The sequence below is a fragment of the Neolamprologus multifasciatus genome, chromosome 8 (assembly GCF_963576455.1).
Source record: "Neolamprologus multifasciatus chromosome 8, fNeoMul1.2, whole genome shotgun sequence".
Lineage (NCBI taxonomy): Eukaryota > Metazoa > Chordata > Actinopteri > Cichliformes > Cichlidae > Neolamprologus > Neolamprologus multifasciatus.
The window spans coordinates 5,045,514-5,064,450 of NC_140446.1; the positions used below are offsets into that span (position 1 = coordinate 5,045,514).

At 39.6% G+C, this 18,937-nt stretch overlaps 3 protein-coding genes across 4 annotated transcripts; 2 read left to right on the plus strand and 1 right to left on the minus strand.

Annotated features, from left to right (window-relative positions):
• The first annotated feature begins 87 nt into the window (after positions 1-87).
• Positions 88-11,290, plus strand: prr15lb (proline rich 15 like b). The gene is made up of 2 exons (XM_085169678.1): positions 88-333; positions 6,796-11,290. The coding sequence occupies exon 2, from the start codon at positions 6,823-6,825 to the stop codon at positions 7,153-7,155; it is 333 nt and encodes a 110-aa protein (XP_085025804.1). The 5' UTR covers positions 88-333; positions 6,796-6,822; the 3' UTR covers positions 7,156-11,290.
• pnpo (pyridoxamine 5'-phosphate oxidase) lies at positions 7,590-14,621 on the minus strand. Of its 2 annotated transcripts, XR_014875615.1 has the most exons (8): positions 14,305-14,621; positions 12,869-12,993; positions 12,685-12,784; positions 11,580-11,633; positions 11,361-11,489; positions 11,209-11,279; positions 10,596-11,104; positions 7,590-10,545 (listed from the first exon to the last, which is right to left on the minus strand). XR_014875615.1 is itself a non-coding variant. In XM_085169663.1 (7 exons), exons 1-7 carry the CDS (start codon positions 14,476-14,478, stop codon positions 10,939-10,941), a joined length of 819 nt encoding a protein of 272 aa, XP_085025789.1. In that variant the 5' UTR covers positions 14,479-14,621; the 3' UTR covers positions 7,590-10,938. The 2 variants fall into 2 exon arrangements, 1 of the variants encoding a protein (XP_085025789.1); XM_085169663.1 differs by having other exon boundaries at positions 7,590-11,104.
• A 231-nt stretch (positions 14,622-14,852) lies between these two features.
• Positions 14,853-18,633, plus strand: mrpl10 (mitochondrial ribosomal protein L10). The gene is made up of 5 exons (XM_085169667.1): positions 14,853-14,985; positions 15,199-15,368; positions 16,576-16,740; positions 17,412-17,556; positions 18,138-18,633. The coding sequence occupies exons 1-5, from the start codon at positions 14,946-14,948 to the stop codon at positions 18,356-18,358; spliced, it is 741 nt and encodes a 246-aa protein (XP_085025793.1). The 5' UTR covers positions 14,853-14,945; the 3' UTR covers positions 18,359-18,633.
• Positions 18,634-18,937: the final 304 nt, after the last annotated feature.

Consider the following 18,937-nt stretch of genomic DNA (forward strand, 5'->3'; position numbering starts at 1 on the left):
GTTCACATTAGCCCTGATGTCAGAGATCTTGATATGGGACTGAGCTGAAAATCACATGGCTGCAACATTTACTCAGTCATGCACTCAGCTGGGCGGGCTCTAGGTGTGTGTGTATGTGTGTGTTTGAGGAGGGTGTGCGCTAAAGAGGAGTGCAGAGGGACAAGGTAAGAGGGAGAGGCAGAGGGAGAGAGATGCTGTACCTGTGCACGCTCACCTGAGGAGAGGAAAAAGATTCCACAGAAACACAAAGAGAGGAGATAGAAAGTTTGTAAGCATGGTGAGACAGTGTCGCATTTGAGAGAGTCCCCTTTCAGCCAGCACACTGTGAACAAGGTAAGAGAACGAGCGCACCGGAAAGCCTCCGATGAACTGCAGCGGAAACTAGACTTTTATCTGTGCAAGAAATACACATTTAACTCTAATTACAAAAATCAACATGCTACTTCCATCTTTTTCACTGGTATTTCCACAGCTCAGCAACCCTGATCAACATATTAGAACTGCAATACTGTATTTGTATAGCCAAACAACAGCTAAAGTCAAATTTCCAAGTGAAAATGTCAAAAGTTTTTTGTTTCTAGCTCCTTAAGTTTGAGAATCGACTTTATTTTTTCACAGTATGTGGATGCAAACTGGATATTTTTTAGTTTTTCAGGGACAAAATCAATAAATATGGAGACATTAGCTTGGGTAACTTGAGGTGAGTGCTGTGTTTTAACAGTCAAATTATGGCTGAAGTAAAATTCTTTGGAAAACAGGTCTGACTTTCGATGATTTCAGCCTCTCAAAAGAGAAAACTTTTTACTTGTCTTATATTAAACAAATGCAGAGTTTGAGAGCTTTTGATTTACAGAAGAAAACATTGGAAGAAATCAGCTTGAGCTGGACAAAACTGTGACACATTTTGACCTTTGCCGCTGTTTTTAAAGGCAGTTAATTGAATAATTAAAAAGGGTAGAAGCCTGAAGGAGACACTAATGCATTCTCTTACATCAGAAAGTATTAGGAGGCCCACAGGGTTACTATGCATGCTAAATAACATAGTGCAGATATGTTTTAACATGATTTTATTTGTCATGTTTGAGCTGGTTAGAATAACACTAAGTCATAAAAGAGCTACGGTCACAAATGAACCTTTTTGGACTTTGCACCTGTGTGAAGTTTACAATTCAATCAGCCTGTGGATTTTTGTGACCTTTGAGAAGGCAGGAAGGCCTCTGGAACAAATGGCTAAAAGACATTTTTATTAATGGAAATAATCAGACGAGCTAAAAAAACTTTGCTGCTAGGGGTCAACAGCAAGTCTGGTACAAGGGATGAAACCTGAGAATCTACTGAACCTTCAGTTTAAGTTACGTGGGCAGCAAAGCCCTCGGTGCCCTTGGAGGCTCCTCTCTGTCTTTCTGCGGCTCAAAAGTTATTCTTTTCAAAGACTTTGCAGGTTGTTAGTGATTTCTGATTGTGCGCCACAGTTCCTGCTGTGATCTCTGAGGCTTTGCTTGGGCGGCTCACCCACACATAACAGAATACATGGTAACTTATTAAAATGGAGGGCCTCCTTTGTGTCAACAGGAGTTTTTGTCTCAAAGGTCACATCTAAGTGAAACACGGCATTCTTTTGGAAATATGTGTGCATATCGACAAGCTGTCTTACTTAACATGGCGTGAAAGTGCCGAGAAGGTATTTTGTCTTGTAGAAGCTGTTTTGATGGAGAGTCAAGAAAATTATGCAAATGCTCTGCAAATGTTTGCTATGAAGAAACCTGTCCTTTGTGTGTAGGAGTAAACAAACAGATGATGAAACAGAGAGAAAAAAAATGCTAAAATCTGAGGAATGTGACATAAAAGAAGCTATGGAAACCCAAGTAAACACTTTGAAGTGGTTCAGACCCTTGTAAAAGCGCTTCTTGGTGAGCAACTATCTGTTACCCGAGCGTCTGTGAAAACCACACACCCAGGTTATTAAGCAAAGAGCAACACCGGGTCCAGAGGAATAAATGTAAAAGGCGCCTGTATTGCTGTTTCCTAAACTTTAAATCAAAGAACCTTTGCACTCTTCGTTCGTGCCATTTGTCAAACATCACATGGGTCAGATAAGCGTAGGATGAGTGTTTCTGCAAAGGGCATGGACTCTTTATTTGCATAGGTGCTACATGATAAAATAACCACACCAAAGGGCCTGACTTCCTGTCAGCCATCATAAAAGAGAGCGATATGGTTGTGTTTGTGAAAGTCATAAAATCTGGTTTGTGAGCCACGCTTTTATCTAAACACTTTTTTTAAATGTTTCATCCCAACCTTCAAGTTTAAGTTTTAAATGTTGCAGAGAGAGGTGGGGTTAATCTAAACTACTTAATAAACTGCTCACTATGTGTTTATCGCACATTCACATGTTTTCATTGAATCTATCTGGTCCCCGCTTTAGTAAAGTAACTCGACAAAATTCCTCTAAATTCTGGTAAAACTAAAATAAAAAGACCTCCGAGCTGGACTTACCATAATAGTCTCACTGATTGTGCTTACAACTACAGTAAAAATGCTATTATTTATTTATTTTGTGGTTTTGAGGACATGATGCACTGCTGTAAATGTGAAACTTGCAAAATTCAGTTTAAAATATGTAAAGTAATTTCTGACTTTTTGTATTTTGGCAGTTTTACTTGGAAATAAACCATCAGAACAGTTGCAGGTTAGCTTTCTGTCAAGCTAAGGATCAATTTGAAAACTGTAAAGCCAAGCAAACACGCCTGCAGTTAAATGCAGTAAAAACAGCTTAAAAGAATTTGAAATTAGAGCTTGAATTACAGCCTTAGTTTGCAGAAACATCAGAAAAAAATCATGCTAAAAATTAAAAACTGCTTTAAATATTAATCCCTATAAAATTTGAAAATGAAATTTCGAGCAGAAATGCCACACCCATTTTAGTCACAGGTGTACTGGGAAGCCTCATAGAGGCTCACGCGTTGCAGGTTGCAAGAAATGGAAACAGGCTGTGTTAGTAACTGAGAGGTTAACTAGTAAAGGTTTTTTTTGTCATTGTATTCAGCATTAAGGGGACAATACATGCAGAATATGAAGAATCAGAGAAAGTTACGGTTTGCCTTAATTATTCTGCTTTAATTATTCATGACACAAAATCAACAAGTTGCTGGAAATATTCCTCAGAGATTTTGCTTCATGTTGACATGACAGCATCACACAGTTGCTGCACATCCATGATGTGAATCTCCTGCACCATTGCATCTCAAAGATGCTCTAATAGATTGAGAACTGGTGACGTTTGACATCATTTGAGCTTCGTGACATGGTGCGTTATCATCTTCCAACAACCAGCAGCGATATTCAAGGAGGCTTTGGCTTTTAAACAATGCTCAGTTGTTACCAAGAGGCCCAAAATATGCCAAGAAAATATCACCCACAGCATTACACCTCCGGCAGCCTGAGCCATTGATAGACTAATTTTGCTGCAGAAATTAAGACTCATCAGGCCAGGCAAAGATTTTCCAGTCTTCTGTTTTGCAGTTTTGGTGATCCCTTGTTAACTGTAGCCTCAGTTTCCTGTTCTTAGCTGACAGCAGCGTTACCCCGTGTGGTCTTCTGCTGCTGTATCCTATCTGCTTCAAGGTTTAACATGTTACATAATCAGAGATGCTCTTCTGCATACTTTGGCTGTAGGAAGTGGCCATTTGAGTTTCTGTTTTCTTCCTATCAGCTCAAAGCAGTCTGGTCATCCTTTGCCCTCTGACATCATAGGGATTTTAATTATGTGGGAAAATCCCAGCTGATCAGCAGTTTCTGAGAAACTCAGATCAGCCCATCTGGCACCAGCAACCATTCCACGTTCAGTGTCACTTGAATCACCTTTCCTTCCAATTCTGATTATGGTCATCGTGACCAAGTCTAAATGCTGCCATGTGATTGGCTGATTAGATGCAGAGGTTTAGGAGAAGCTGAGCAGGTGCACCTAATAAAGTGGCTGTAAGTGTATATTCTTTACAGACATAAGAATATATTAAAAGAAGGTGGAAGAAATAGAAAAATAAAGACACAAAACATATTTTCTGTGTGTATTCAAGATGATTTATGTAAAGCACGAGTCGACCCATGAACTTGTTTATGACCTCTTTGATACGATAAAAGAGTCGGCATGAAAGAGTCAGCGATTGCTCCATAAGGAAGTTATTCGACCTGTTTGGTTACCAGGTGACCGAGGACCACAGAGACCTGGGTGTATTATTCTGTTATCGTTACCTGTGTATGTATCCATACACCTGAAATAATACAGATGATATCACTTGATGAGAAAACCCAGAGGCTTTTGGTTATGTTGTGATTCTTAAGTGAACAACAGAAAGACACCTTTGTCATTATGTAACACGTTTCCAAACTCCTGGTTGAGCATCGGGACGACAGCTTGCTTCCCCAGTATTTGCTTTCCTGACTTTATATAAGATCACATGCGAGCGATAGAGGATCCTGTGCAGATCATCATTAATTTATCAGCTGAGAGCAGAGTGTCAGGTGTTGCTCCCCCATTAGGTTACACCTCGTAATCACGGAGATGTGCACTGGATGATGTAAGCCAGCCGTAGTACCGTGTGCTTTCTACAAACCAGTCCTGCACAGAGCAGCAGAGTAAACAGTGTTGTTTGTCTTTTTGAACTGGTTCACCAACAATGAGAGAATGACATAACATTAAAGGCATGATGTTCAGTGCAGACTGAGATTCATTTGAATGCAAATCTGCAGTGAAGTAAAAAATTTGCATCTACTTTTTGACATTAAATGTAAGTAATTGGAGCTATAGTTATTGTAAGTTAGCAGAACTTAAAATATTAATGCATTTTCCCTTTAAAAACCTTATGAATGAATTTCAGAATTTAAATCTTTTGATTACATGCTATATGTATAATTTAACTTCAGATCAATTAAAGTTCTTATCAAAGAACTTCAGTCACAGTTTTACAGCTTTGCTGTTCTCGCATGAATGTAAATAAAGGACATCCTGAGCAAATGAACTAAAACACAGAGGAACAAATATAAAACAATGAAGTGTGGCAGAGCTTGTATAAATTTAACTAACATCCATAAATGACTGTTGCAAACCTCTGGGTTTTCCTACACTGGGCACTGTAATATCATTGCTTTAATCTTTATTAAACCCGGAAGGGAAGCTGCTGAGATTAAAGGAGAATGCCCTGGGGCAATAGAGGTGGTACTAATTTAACATGTTTTTCAATAGCAGGAGAAACCAGAGCTACCTTGGGAAACCAGCGCAGCAGCACAGACAACACGCAAAATTCACACAGAAGCAGCTGCTTGGGGGCCCCCACATCAGCAGAGGGCCCCCAATTAATTTAATAAATATGTTAACTGACCGGTTTAATCATTCACTGTGAGCGCTGAGCTTATAACAATAACAGAAATGTCAAGGGGTGGTGAGCTCAGGGGATATTGTATGGAAACAGCAATTACAGTGTTAACCTATCTGTACTCTCTGGACAGTTAGTTTCCATTTAATTTATTTAACACTGTTTTTAAATTTGCGCTGTTGCATAAAATAATATTTCAGTCTGTGGTAAATTCTTTGTGACTGTGCTGCCCTTTTGCACAGTTTAAAAAAAAAAAAATGAAAACAGTGAACAGTTTTAAAAATCATCATCTGCTTGTTTATTGTATTTCTTTCCAGCACAGAATAATTAAGCCATTATAATTGTTGTGTTAGATGCGTAATGCAGAAATGGTCAGGCAAGGGCAATATAGCTAATAGTGGCTTTGCTGACGTGGGTGGCTGGGGGCCTTTAATCGAATTCTGCTTAAGGCCTTGTAAAACTTTAGGCCACCTCTGTGTACGAGGCTTTGCAATTTACCACATAAAATCACCTTTAAATAATTTTCATTAATTCAAAATGAAAAATAAATAATTAAATGGAACTGGAGTTTATTTTATACAAACTACTGAATTACTTCTTAAAGTACATTTTGAGTTATGATAATCTAATCCAATGTTTTGTATTTTTATATTAAAACTTGAATTTTATCGACGTCAGCAAAAACAATTTGACAGAAAAAACATGGCTGATAATGGCATCTCTCAGGGATCAACACCGGGCCCACTGTTAATTACTTTCAACATGCATTTATTCAGTGTAATTTCCCACTCAGAAGCGTAATGTACATTTTTATGCTGATGATGCTGTCTTGATTGCCACTACCAAACTTTCTCCAGCTTAGCCTTTCATGATTTCAGACCTTTAAATTAAAACTGGTTGTAAGTGATACATTAAAGTTTCATAAATACTTGGATATTCAGTTGATTCGTAACACTACAAAGCTCTTATTTATATTGTTGACCAGGTATGAATAAATGTAAATGTCTGACTGGTTTCAAATCTTACTCTGGTCAAATGATAGTGATAAAGAGACTCTGTATATTTCACAATTCTACCAAGTTTTGATCTAGCTGTACATACTGTAGTTTTTTTGTGGCCTAGACCCTTTCCTGACTACATTTAGATATGCATTTATAGATGGAAATAAAAAACCAGACTGGGAATTAATCTTTACAAGCTCACATTTCTAAAAAACATAAGGTGTGTGATCTTGTGTATGAAACTGAAAATACAAAAGAAAACACAGATGAGACTTTTTGTATAGATAAAGACTGACTAACATGTCTGCATTAAACTTGACAGAATAAATGCTGTTTTGAAGTGTACAAAGTAATGCTAAAACACTTTATTTACCTATTCTTTGCTGTTGCTCACCACACGCTAAGATCTCTGAACTTTACAGGTCGATCCTCGAGTCTCTGTTGGTGCCATGGCTGACTCAAGCTGGTGGAGGCTGACCTTCTCACGCAAGAAGAAGTCTGAATCCAAGGTTCTGTATGAAATCCCAGCAGAGCATGGCAGTAACACTGGGAACAAAGACCACCCGAGTAGTAACGGCTCTCCAGAACTGGACAGCCAGTTGAATGCCAAACTGGAGAAAATCGTCGATAAATCTGCCACCAAAGGACGCCACGTCAAGGTCTCCAACTCCGGCCGCTACAAGGAGAAGAAGAGGGTCCGCGCCACGCTGGCTGAGAACCCAAATCTGTTTGCAGACAACAACCTCAGTCAAGAGAATCATAAAAAGAAGACAGAGAAATAGCACAGAAAATGCACATACTTGATCAGTAATGTGTCATATACACATAAGAAGCTTCAAAGATGGCTTGAATGTATGCAAACACCACCATGTTGTCCTACATGTAGTACTACTGTGCTACTACTCACCACACACAGGTAAACACAAGAAAAAAAGACACTTAAATAAACAACGAGGTGTCAAAATTTAAACATCCACCCGGCAGACGGGAAGTAAACACAGTCCTGGACACATTTTTCTCCAGATTTTCTGTCTTTTAACGTTTATATTTACTTCCTTGTGCTCACGCTGTTGTTTTATATTTTCAAAAATGACATGAAGGAAAATTTGGGGAATTCTCGCCTCATGATTCAAATGTATCATTGCTGTCATTTAAGTTGTCATTTTTTAATGTTGTAGATGTAGTGTTATGTTTCAGGTTTTTATGTTTTGTCAAATGTCAAAGGAAATTTTTATTACATTTTTATGACCAAAGACTTGACGTCACTGATCTGAAACATTATGGTGGATGCTTTAAAATATAAAGGCCCCCAAAAGTATCAAGTCATCATCAAAAAGACTTGAATTTCTCAGCTCTAAGAAACAAAATGTTAAAGTAAATTATATGTATTTATTTATATATCTATATACACTTGTCAAGTAAAATATCCCCCAAACAGGGAAGGACAAACATCTTTCGTCCATCCTTGTTTCCACATGTTCTTAAATGAAAATTATAGATTGTATATAAAAGATTAATGTAACCATTAACGATCACCATGTTGATCTTGTCATCCAAACATGCAACAATGTCAACTTTTTCTCGAGGCAACAGTCAGTTTGACAACATATTTTGCAGCCACAAATATTGAACGTTTACTTGTGAGGAATACATGTGCAAATTGCAGCTCTCATTGTCATGAATTCTAAGTTGACACCCTGAAAAATGCTCTCATGTTTCACATATGAAAACATCTAAATTCACATTGGTTTCCTTGGATGTAGAAGTTGGATAAGAGGGTGGAGTTCTAAATTATCAGCTAGCCCTAGAAAGCCTGATTAGATAGGTGCAGTCATAAACCGCAGAGTTTCGATAATGTTCAGTATCGGTCAGTACAGCTGATCACACAGGAAGAAAAGTGTCAGAAATTCCTTTAAAATGCTCTAAAAGACACCAACATGGTTTAGATGTTTTGAAATGTACATGGCAAGCTACAGTTGCCTATATCGATGTCTGTCACTCCAGCCACAACCGTAATAATGCAAGCTTTAAGCCTTAATATGCTTTAAAAAAGTCAGTTCTTTAAAAGAAAATTATCCCCTCATAGTTGCTGTTAAGGGGGAAATTAGCTACAGGGACAAAATTCAAGCTGTAAATTTAGATTGACTCATTTCTGGAGCCAGGCTTTTAGAGGAACTGTAGGTTTTGGCTTTGTTTTTGAGCCTGGAGGTTGCCCCAGGTGACCGCGGTACAGTTTATGGATACAATCATATCAGAAAACATGACTTGGGTATGCTAATTGTGCTTTTGTACGAATCAAATATCTGTTTATGTCATTGTGAATTAACTTCATGCTGTTTTGTTGGTTTAACTGTCCAAATAACTCCTGCAGCCATTGCATGTGACACATCAACAACAAGAAATGCTGTCTGTAATTTTTTTTCTGAGATGCTTTTTTGTTTGTAATAAATATAAAAGTTGTTAACGTGTAAGATTTTATTCTGTTTGTGCTGGAGTCCACAGCGAGGAGAGCTGTTAACATGCAGATGGTGGCCTGTTTAAACGCGATGATCTTGGTGAGGTCGTTCTTTGGGGTTAGTGAGCTGTTCAGCCTGTTTTGTTGACATGGTGATAGTAAGCACGGTGATATTTGACACCCTGTGGTCTGCTTCTGCATTTTGTAGTGGAGCTGCCCTGCTGTTAGCTGAGAAAATGACAGATATCGTCGAGTGATTCACAGAAATCCACAAGTCAACAGTTAATCCATGAGAATATTGCATGTTTCTAGTGATTCTGAGTGATCGTGTTTCGCTGAATCTTGGCGTTTGTGTTAGCTGTGCTACTGACATCTGCTGGTCAAACGCACACTCAGTCCTCAGTTACAAATTAAAACTTTATTAATAGCTACCACAATTTCATCCTCAAACAATACAGGACACACAACAATTGGCACAAATGGCATCACGTGCTCTTTTAATCTCACTATTAAAAGGCAGTCACTGCAGAGACACTGCCATAGATTTAAGACTGATACAATCAATTTAAATTAAGTTAACCACCAGTACAGGTCACATATTTTCCATTGGTAAGTGTAAAATCATATTTGTCACCAATTAGAAGAAAAATATACTTTAGTTGTCCACAGTGTTGGGGAGTAACGGAATACATGTACCGCCGTTACGTATTTAAAATACAAAATATGAGTAACTGTATTCCGTTACAGTTACCGTTTAAAAAGGTGGTATTTAGAATACAGTTACTTTGTTTAAATAAATGGATTACACGGCGGTACTTCCCTGTTTCATATTGTGGCGGGTCTGTTTGGGTTTTGTTTGACAGCTACGTTCTGTTGTTCCAGGCGGCAGCGTTGCGGTTGCCATGGTTACAGGGTGACGCTCTGCGTGTTTCCTGGGTGAGAGAGGCCTTTTTGTTGTTGTTGTGCATACCGACGTTAACGGAATACATTACAGAATACATTTTAGGGCATGTATTCTGTATTCTGTAATGGAATACATTTTAAAAGTAACCTTCCCAACACTGGTTGTCCAGTTAACAGACTTGCGATTTTTTCATGAGTTGCTAACACGACTAAGACTGTAAACTCTGTCTAGAGACAACAATGAATTTGAAACAAATATTAGTTTTCTCATGAGGAACAAGCTCTCTTTGTCATAAATTCTAAGATGACACATTGAGCATGCTCTCATATTCCCCATATAAAAGCCTCTAAATTCATTTTTATATTTATTGTTCAGGTTATGGCCAAAGATGGTGTTCTGAATGCATATTTAGCAAAACAGTCACACTTTTCTTCCATTAACGATGCATTTCACGACCACCAACAACTATGAAGTCAGTGCCGATAGATTTGTGGTAATGTCCATGTAAAAACCCCAAACCTTTGGACACCCTAAAAGCAACAGTCGCACGGGATTGGATATGACCGTTTAGCTGTACCTAATGAAGTGGCCACCATGCATAATTTTGGGGGATTTGAATCTTTTCTCTCAAAGAAATCAAGAAACTTAACACAGCGAGCTAAACTCAAACAATTGTCTCAATTTTCCATATTTTCTTTAGAAAACTACAGACCTGTAAAGAAATAATCACACCAATGGAGGAAAAACTGCAGTTAAGTGTTGATGAGTGGAACAGATTGTGCTTTTTAAGAAATAAGAAACAGTTTTCATGTCCTACATTGTAGGACATGAAAACTGTTTCATGGTCGTTGACCTTCTAGGACCTAGAAGGTCAACGACTGCACTGTTAAACAACCACAGCCATACTGTTAATCACTATTTTGAGTGGGTAAAGTTTGCTCCACTTTTTCAGGTCAGTGCCCTTTTTCCATTACAAAGCACGGAAAATTCAAAAGTTGCACAGTCAGATTGCGCCACGCTGCTCCACTTATCCACTTAGCACACATGGTTCACCTCAAAGACAGCACATTTGGCTTGTTGATAAACCGCACACAACAGCACCTACGCAAGGTTATTAATGTGAGGTAAAGATGGTGATCTTTTTAAATCAGTGATAGTCGAGATGAAACGTGTCCTCTCCTTTATTTCACAGTCTGCTGATGCTCCTCATGGGGACAGTCGCTGGTACACCCAGCCTCCCTCTGCAGCGTGCTGAAACTCTCCCAGCTCGGACTCTTCGTCCTTCAGCTTGGTGAAGACGATGCGGTCGTGAAGTCTGTTTGTCTGTCCCTGCCAGAACTCGATTGAAAAAGGCTTTACGATGTAGCCGCCCCTGTTGGAAAAGCACATCATGGGACAGTTAAAGGCAACGAACCGAAAAAGCTTTAAGAAGCCATACCAACATGTTATTAACTTTAATTAAGAGTAAAGGTTTACCAGTAATCAGGCATAGGCACCTCTGTGTCCTTGTACTTCTCCTCCAGTTCTGCATTTTTCTGCCTCAGATACTGAAAGAAATTGTGAAAACTGAGACTTAGACATTGCACGCATCACCTACAATGTGCAGGTGGAGCAGCTTCGGCGCTTACATCTCTGTTAGGCACAGTAGTGCTTTGTCGGCTCACGACAGCGCCGACCTGGCTGCTCTTTGGCCGGGAGTGGAAATAATCGCAGGAGCTCTGGTAGGGGATCCGCTCCACGGTGCCTTCAATGCGAATCTGAAAATCAAAATTAAATTAAACAATACATTTACTATGAAAATAAAAAGTTTAAAGAAGAACGTAATATAAAAATGATGGTTTCTGCACCTGTCTATTCAGCGGTTCCCAGTAGAAGACCAGGCATGCATGCGGATTGCTCTCCTGTGGAGAAGAAAGTGATCAGAGGACCCGACAACACAGAAGAAGCCTAAAAGATTCATGGATGAAGTGAAGGAGGACATGCAGAGGGTTGTTGTGACAGTAGAGGATGCTGGACGCAGGGTGAGATGGAGGCAGACTTTATCAACAAGGGGCGACAAGTGTCAGTATTTGATTTAAGACAAAAAGGAGACAATGCATCAAAATTCATGCAAAACATTTGAAACCTGATGAATAAAAAATTCACGCGATATAATTTTTATTTAGAATAATAAAAACAAAGTCTTCAGAAAGCAATCAGTACTTCGTCTGGTTTAAAAGCCAAAGAATAAAAATGCATTTTCAAATGTTTTTTTTAAAGATGTCTAAAATCAGTGGATCACCTGCTTCCATCTCACCCTATAACTGGCATCTAACATGAACCTTCTGTGTGGTCTTCTTCTCTTCTTCCTGCCTGGCAGCTCCATAGTCATTATATTTTGTCCATTATATCCACTATCCCTCATCTGTGCGCGCTAAAACCATCTCAGCCTTGGCTCATGGAGGCATCAAAAACCCTTTGAAACTCTAAAGCAAGAATTGATAACGTGTTCTGCATAAATTATGGACAAAAATCCAAAGATTAAGAGTTTATTGTCCCCAAAGTCATAGAAATGTATCTGCAAAGCTCAAACCAGTGAATTGGTGCCATTTTTGTTTGTATGACTGATACAGATGTTGATTTGTAATTTTTTGTGCCTGCTAACTACTCGCTTAAGAAATACATTATTGATAAAAGCGAAAGAGCTGCACTCAATAATATAATGTTTAGCATTTAAACACAGTAATTAATGACACAAGCACAACACACTGCACAGGTCAATTGCAATATCTGTGAGACAATAACACGGAGAACACACATCATATAAAACAACACAGTGGAATGAGAGTGAGTGAAATAAGACGACAGGAGAAGGAAGAATTACACATTTATTCAAAACCACCTGAGGGCAAAAGAAGCAGAGCATGGATGTAGACGGCTGCTGACAGAGTCAGCGATAAAGATGCTTCTTACCAGCTCGCAGCCCTTTCTGCTCTCATAGTTGGTGAAGAAACGGAAACCTTCACTGCTGTAACCTTTCAGGAGGACCATGCGAGCGGACGGACGTCCATCACTGAGTACACAACAGATACAATTAATTGTACAAAACTGTGAAAAGAAATCAGCTCCAATCTGTTCAGGTGGCAGCGTTTCTTACTTGGTGGCAGTGGCGAGGCACATAGCATTGGGCTCTCCTATTTCAGGACACTTGGTGGCTTCATCAAACCAGTTTCCAAACTGCTTGATGGGGTCGAGAGACACGAGCTGACTCTCCTCAAAGCACTGGAAACAAAACAACCGATACAGATGTAAAAGAAAACACAGGAAAACAGACACTTTTACATAATGCAGGATTCAAATGATTCACTGATGCTTTTGGATTATAGTGAGTACAGGCTGTAGGCAGTATAATTACGATTTAATTAATTATTCAGTTAAGTTTATCACTTTTAAACATGCCAGAGAAATATGTCCTATTTAGAGGTCAAAGTTGAGGTGTGAAACATCTGGGGAACACCTGCTTTCTCCAGCTGTATACAGCGTGACCAGATGCAAACTTCCTAAAAGTCAATATGTGTGGGACAATAATTACACAGCCTTTTATCTGAATGCAACTTTCCAAACAATAACAATAAAAGGAAGATTTTTGCTTGATAGTATTCTTAAACCCATATTATTTCACAGGCTTGACCCACTCAGTAGTTTTTCCTTCTCTTTTTGGTAGTTTCTATACATCATATCCTGCAGAAATCTGCAGAGCTCATGACTTTGTAGTGACTTCCCTTGCACTTCTCCCTGTTAAGCATGGGATAAGCAAAAAAAAACTTAACTGGCACTTTATCTGGGAAGATAAAAGCCAAATTTTATGGGTAATGGTTTTAAATACTAGAGCCAACAATATGTGGGATATCATCTGAATATGTGGGATGAGGGACAAAGGATAAAAGTGTGTGGCACCATCTACAGCTACAGCTAGGATGTCCCATTTTAATGGTGGTGACAGCACACCATTCATCAATTTTTTGTTGTTGTTGTGGTCATTTTTCAGTACTACACAGGGGTGTGTGTTTCATTAAATGATATCAGTTCATATGAATCTCACACGAAACGTGCTTAAAAACAAAAACAAGGATAGCAGTGTCCCTCACAGCAATAACTTCCCTGTTTTGAACCTCCTGGGGCCTTTCTGTGTTAAGTCTCAATGACCTCAATGTGCCTGCGTGGCTTTTTATGCAGGTAATCCGGCTCCCAGCCCAAGCACATGCATGTGTAGGTTAACTGATGAAAGCTGAAGATGATAACCAGAATTTGAAGCTACTAAAATAATAGTTAATTACTGTATTCATTTAGCAATGTAAATGAAAAAGTAATTCACTGAAGTAAGACGCACCCCATACGGAAACATTTAACGCAGTGGGATCTGGTCACAGACTCTATCCGTGGCAGCCAGATTAGATTCCAGCTGTGCACACTCACTGCATCTAATTCAGGGTTCATATCGTGACCTTGCATTTGCACAGCACCGGCAGAGTGGCTTCAGTTACATGACTCAATACACTGTATCCCAACGCAGGTAACTGAGTAGTTTCTCACCTCCAGATCTCCTTTGTACCTCTTCCTCATGTTACTCAGGTCCATACTGGTTCCGCTGCAGTATTTCGAGGTAAAAACGCGCGGCAGCCCTACTATCCTAGTGGCACGAGAGGGCAGATTTCCTCCAATAAAGCAAATATGCCTCAATATAATCGTACTGAGTATGCGCCTCATGCCTGTAAAACGCACGCTAACGTAACGCCCCCTTACGTAAAATGTTACGCAAAAGAATGCTGTAAGAAAATCAGCGATTTTAAAATCACATTTTACTCTACTTATTTAGAAACTATGTAATCTACGGATTTATGTTCGTATGAACTAAAAATGCAAAAAAAAAAACCCCAAAAAACCCGAAGGTCGATAATGGTACGTCATTACGCTAGGACGCGTTCGCGTACAAGCACACTCGGAGTCTCTTCTCCAAATTATTTAGATAACACGTATATGGATACAGGTTATCAGTTTTTAAATGTTTTCCGACGTGTTCATCACAAAGCACAGTTTCATTTAGGTAATTTTGTTTTCTTTTTACACTTAAAGTTTGTTAAATATGAGGAAGGTTTTCTTTTTGCCGACATGTCAGTAAACGCAGCACGCATGCGTTCGTCACTTTCCTGAATCACGACGTTTTCCTGTGAAAGATGGCGGCGACCTTGTGTTCGAAATTGCTGCCAAAACAGGGTAAAGTACTATACTTATACCTTTACTTTTTTTTTTTTTTTTAACATTGCGGTTCTGGTTAGTCTGTCTAATTTTCAGCAACTAGCTACTGTTAGTAGCGTTAGCGGGGACTCCGTTTTTAGCTGTTATTAGGCTCAGTTAGTCGATGTTAGCTCCGCAGCACTCACTGACTGGTTGTACAGCAGACATTTACCTGACATTTGTGGCTTTCAGGATGGCTTCCCCTCACACAGAGTGTCCGACACGGGTCCAAGGCTGTGACCCGCCACAGGAAGCCTATGCACATCCACAAACAGAAGCTGCTAGCTGTTACTCAGTACATCCCCCCCGCACGGGAGTTTCCTCCAGGCGCTTACCCGTCCCAGACCAAACACGTCCAAGAGGTAACACACCAGCATGTTCAGCCTTTTACTGAAAGCCTGCACGATCGGAACAACTCTCATTTCATATAGGACTGCTCAGCATTGTGTGCTTATTTCTTGGATTGGCTTAGGTTTACAAAACCTTTGAAATATGTTGCTTAAAAACAGGCATTTGGCATTGCATCCCAAACAACTTTTACCAGGCAGTCAGCAGCTGATGGAGCAGTTTAATAACTGTTGCAAAAGAGATGGGAATATACAACAGTGTTTGTACACGTGCTTAAGGACGTGATAAACTTTATCTTCCACATCTGCACTTTGTATTTAATTTGCAAGGTAATTGGAAAAGTTGGTTTCATTTAAGTATTTGCAATATTGTCATATTTATTTTTCGCTTGGTCATTATAAAACCTTTAACTTGCACGGTTACCCTACCCTATCCCATGATGTGACAGAGCATTCTCCTCTGTCACACCAACCCTCTTCATGTCCTCCTTCACTAATTGTCTCTGTGCTCTCCCTCATTTCTTCTTGCTTGCAGCTCCATCTTCACGATCCTTTGTTCAGTATATTTACTATCCCACCTCTAAACTTGTCCAAACCTTCTTAACCTTGCCCCTCTAAGTTGTCCTTCTCATGTACTCATTTCTAATCCTGTCCATCCTGCTCATTCCCAATGAAAATCTTTACATCTTAAACTTGGCCTCCTGTCTTTTTGTCAGTACTATAGCTTCCAAACCATACATCATAGCAGGTCTCACTAACCGCTTTTAAATCTTACCTTTTACTTGTACTGCTATGCTTCTGTCACCTCGACACATGTCGCCACCCTGCCTGCACTCTTGTGTACTGTCTGTTGCTTTGGATGTCTGGTTTAAAAAGTAGCATAACAACTGTGTATAAAACTCTGATAGATGTAAAGCTTATTCAGAACTTTAGCTACTCTTACCACTTTCAAAGATGAGGTTATTTTTACCTGAAAGCTTCATCTTTTACAGTAAAATACGATATATTTTCTGCTGCTCTGTAGTTAAATGATAAAAACATTTTTTGGAACCAGAATTTTACACATTACAGAATTAATTGGGCTTTTATTTTGTTACTTCAAGCAGATTTTGAAAGTATGTACTCATGTCCTTTTGTTCAAGTAGTAGTCTTTTTTTTCCTGGTTTGGTCTGCAGGTCTCGTGCTTTACTGAGTGTCAATCTCTTCCATCTCATTCCTTCAGGATAATGATTTGACCTTACTAATGAAGAGGGAGTTGAAGAAGTTGTTTGAGGATTGTAAAATGATCGCCGTGGTCCAGAACAGCAGCAGCAGTGCTGAAGACATGATGACTCTCAGGCACAGACTTTATAAACACAACATCACAGTCAAGTTCTTCCCCAACAAGGTAAGACTGACGTTCTGTAAGAGTATCAAATTTACCAGAGCCACCTCGTTTTCTTTCAAATTTCAAAATATGTTAACACTTTCTCCAGGTATATCTCACACACACACTTACTGTGACGTTTCCTATTTATCGGGAATCAAATACGTTTGAGATGTTTCTGAATAATAACATAATAAAACAGCTTTCATTAATCCAAATCTAAGTAATAGACGGTGTTTTTGGTAACATTTTTAGGGTCAGAAAGGACAACAAGGTGTGGATTATATTCTCTTGAATGTTGACAGCTGTACACTCCATGGATGAGTAGTCCTGTAATACTTCTAATGCGTGATTTAGACTTCTGTGGGGAATCTATGTCATAACTTACTTAACCTTCCACGTAACCTGATGTGCACCTTCTGAAAAGTGTAACCAATGTCAAGTCGACGCCCAGCGTAACGACTGAATTTGCTCACTGTGTGATGGCACTCAGGACCATCCCTTATACTTTACATAAACTATAACAGCAACAATAAATCATTTTCTGATGATACATAAGACGATAAACTTTGAGTTGTTGTTTCTGTCTGCAGCTTTTTAGCTTACAGCGTCCTTCATATAGAAGAACATCCTGCTGCACAATTTCACATCAAGGATCATTAATCTTCTAATTCACAGTTGTTTGTTTTCAGGTCGTGCGGTCGTTCCTGAGTGACTCCATTTACTGCAACATGGGTCCTCTGTTCGTCGGCCCAACGGTTATGTTTGTTAGCAAAGAGCCGAAGGTGAAAGAGATGCTGACGACTCTGAGGGGCAGCCCACAGATGACACTCCTGGGTACGTTTATCGTCCACGTGCGAGGAATAATTAGCATTGGATATTGTTATGATGCCTCGGGAACCATGAAATGAGTTCAGGAAAAGTTGAGCTAAATTGTCTTCTAAATGAACTCGTCAATCTTCTGCTGGTGACAGTTTGGGGCTGGCATCTGTGGGTTGAGATAAGGTTCCACATCCTGCTTGCGTCTAACCTTGGAGCACAATCGGTTTGTAGATGAAGTTAGGGATCCAGTTAGATGGGATAAGCAGTTACTGCCTCTCATCTAGAAAATGCCAAGTGTACTGTGAGTGTACACAAGGATACTGTGGCCCAAATTCAGTCTGTCCTCTACAGACGTTCGCTTTGTCTGCATGTTCACTTCCTTAAATGGAAGTGTGTTTTCAAACCCTCCAACACTGAATCTGCACCAAATCAGGCTTATTAACCCAAGTTTGTGAACCGGTGTTAAAAACTTTGTAAAATTAAACGGATAATATTTTGCCAGCTGAAGCCTGTCTCAGTAAAACAGATTTCAGATCAGTCCAGGAATGGAAGGAATCCATTGCAAATATCTGTAATGATCTCTGCTCTTTCATCAGGAGCCTGCATAGACAACACGCTGCTGAGTGCACAGGGCATCGTGAGCTACTCCAAACTGCCGTCAATGACTGTCATCCAGGGCGAGGTGGTGAGCGGGCTCTCCATGCTGACTTCCCACACAGCTTACCTGCTGCAGCGCCACCCGGCCCACCTGTCACAGCTGCTCCAGCAGTATATCAAACAGCAGAGCTCAGATGGAAGCGCAGAGGAGGCCACGTAGAGCTACAGAGGACATTACTGGGACTGGTGACTTTCAGATCGAGAGCCAAGTGGACCAGCAAACGACTGTAAATGGACTGGATGCAGTCTTTGTTTTAATTTGGCATCAATCAGACTTTAAAGATTGAAAAGAAAGTCTTGAGTGAAAGAGATAAATTGGTGACACAGTGAGCGTCCACCTTTCGGACACCTCAGCCTGGAGATGTCTGGAGTTATTGGATAAATAATGCTTCAAATGGTTTTATTTAAGTGTTTAATAAATGACTTCAGCGCTTACTTTGGCTCATGTTGTTTCTATGAAGACTTTCTGTTACTGAGGGATTTTTTTGTTTAAAAAATACAAAGAACAGTGTGAGATGGCATACTTCTGCCACGGTTAAAAGCACACTCCACACCATACATCAGTCAAGTCTTTGGATTTAGAAGGACTAGGATCGCTTGTGATATTCTTCTTATTTCAGTGTGACGGGCAGTGTTGGGGAGTAACGGAATACATGTACCGCCGTTACGTATTTAAAATACAAAATATGAGTAACTGTATTCCGTTACAGTTACCGTTTAAAAAAGTGGTATTTAGAAT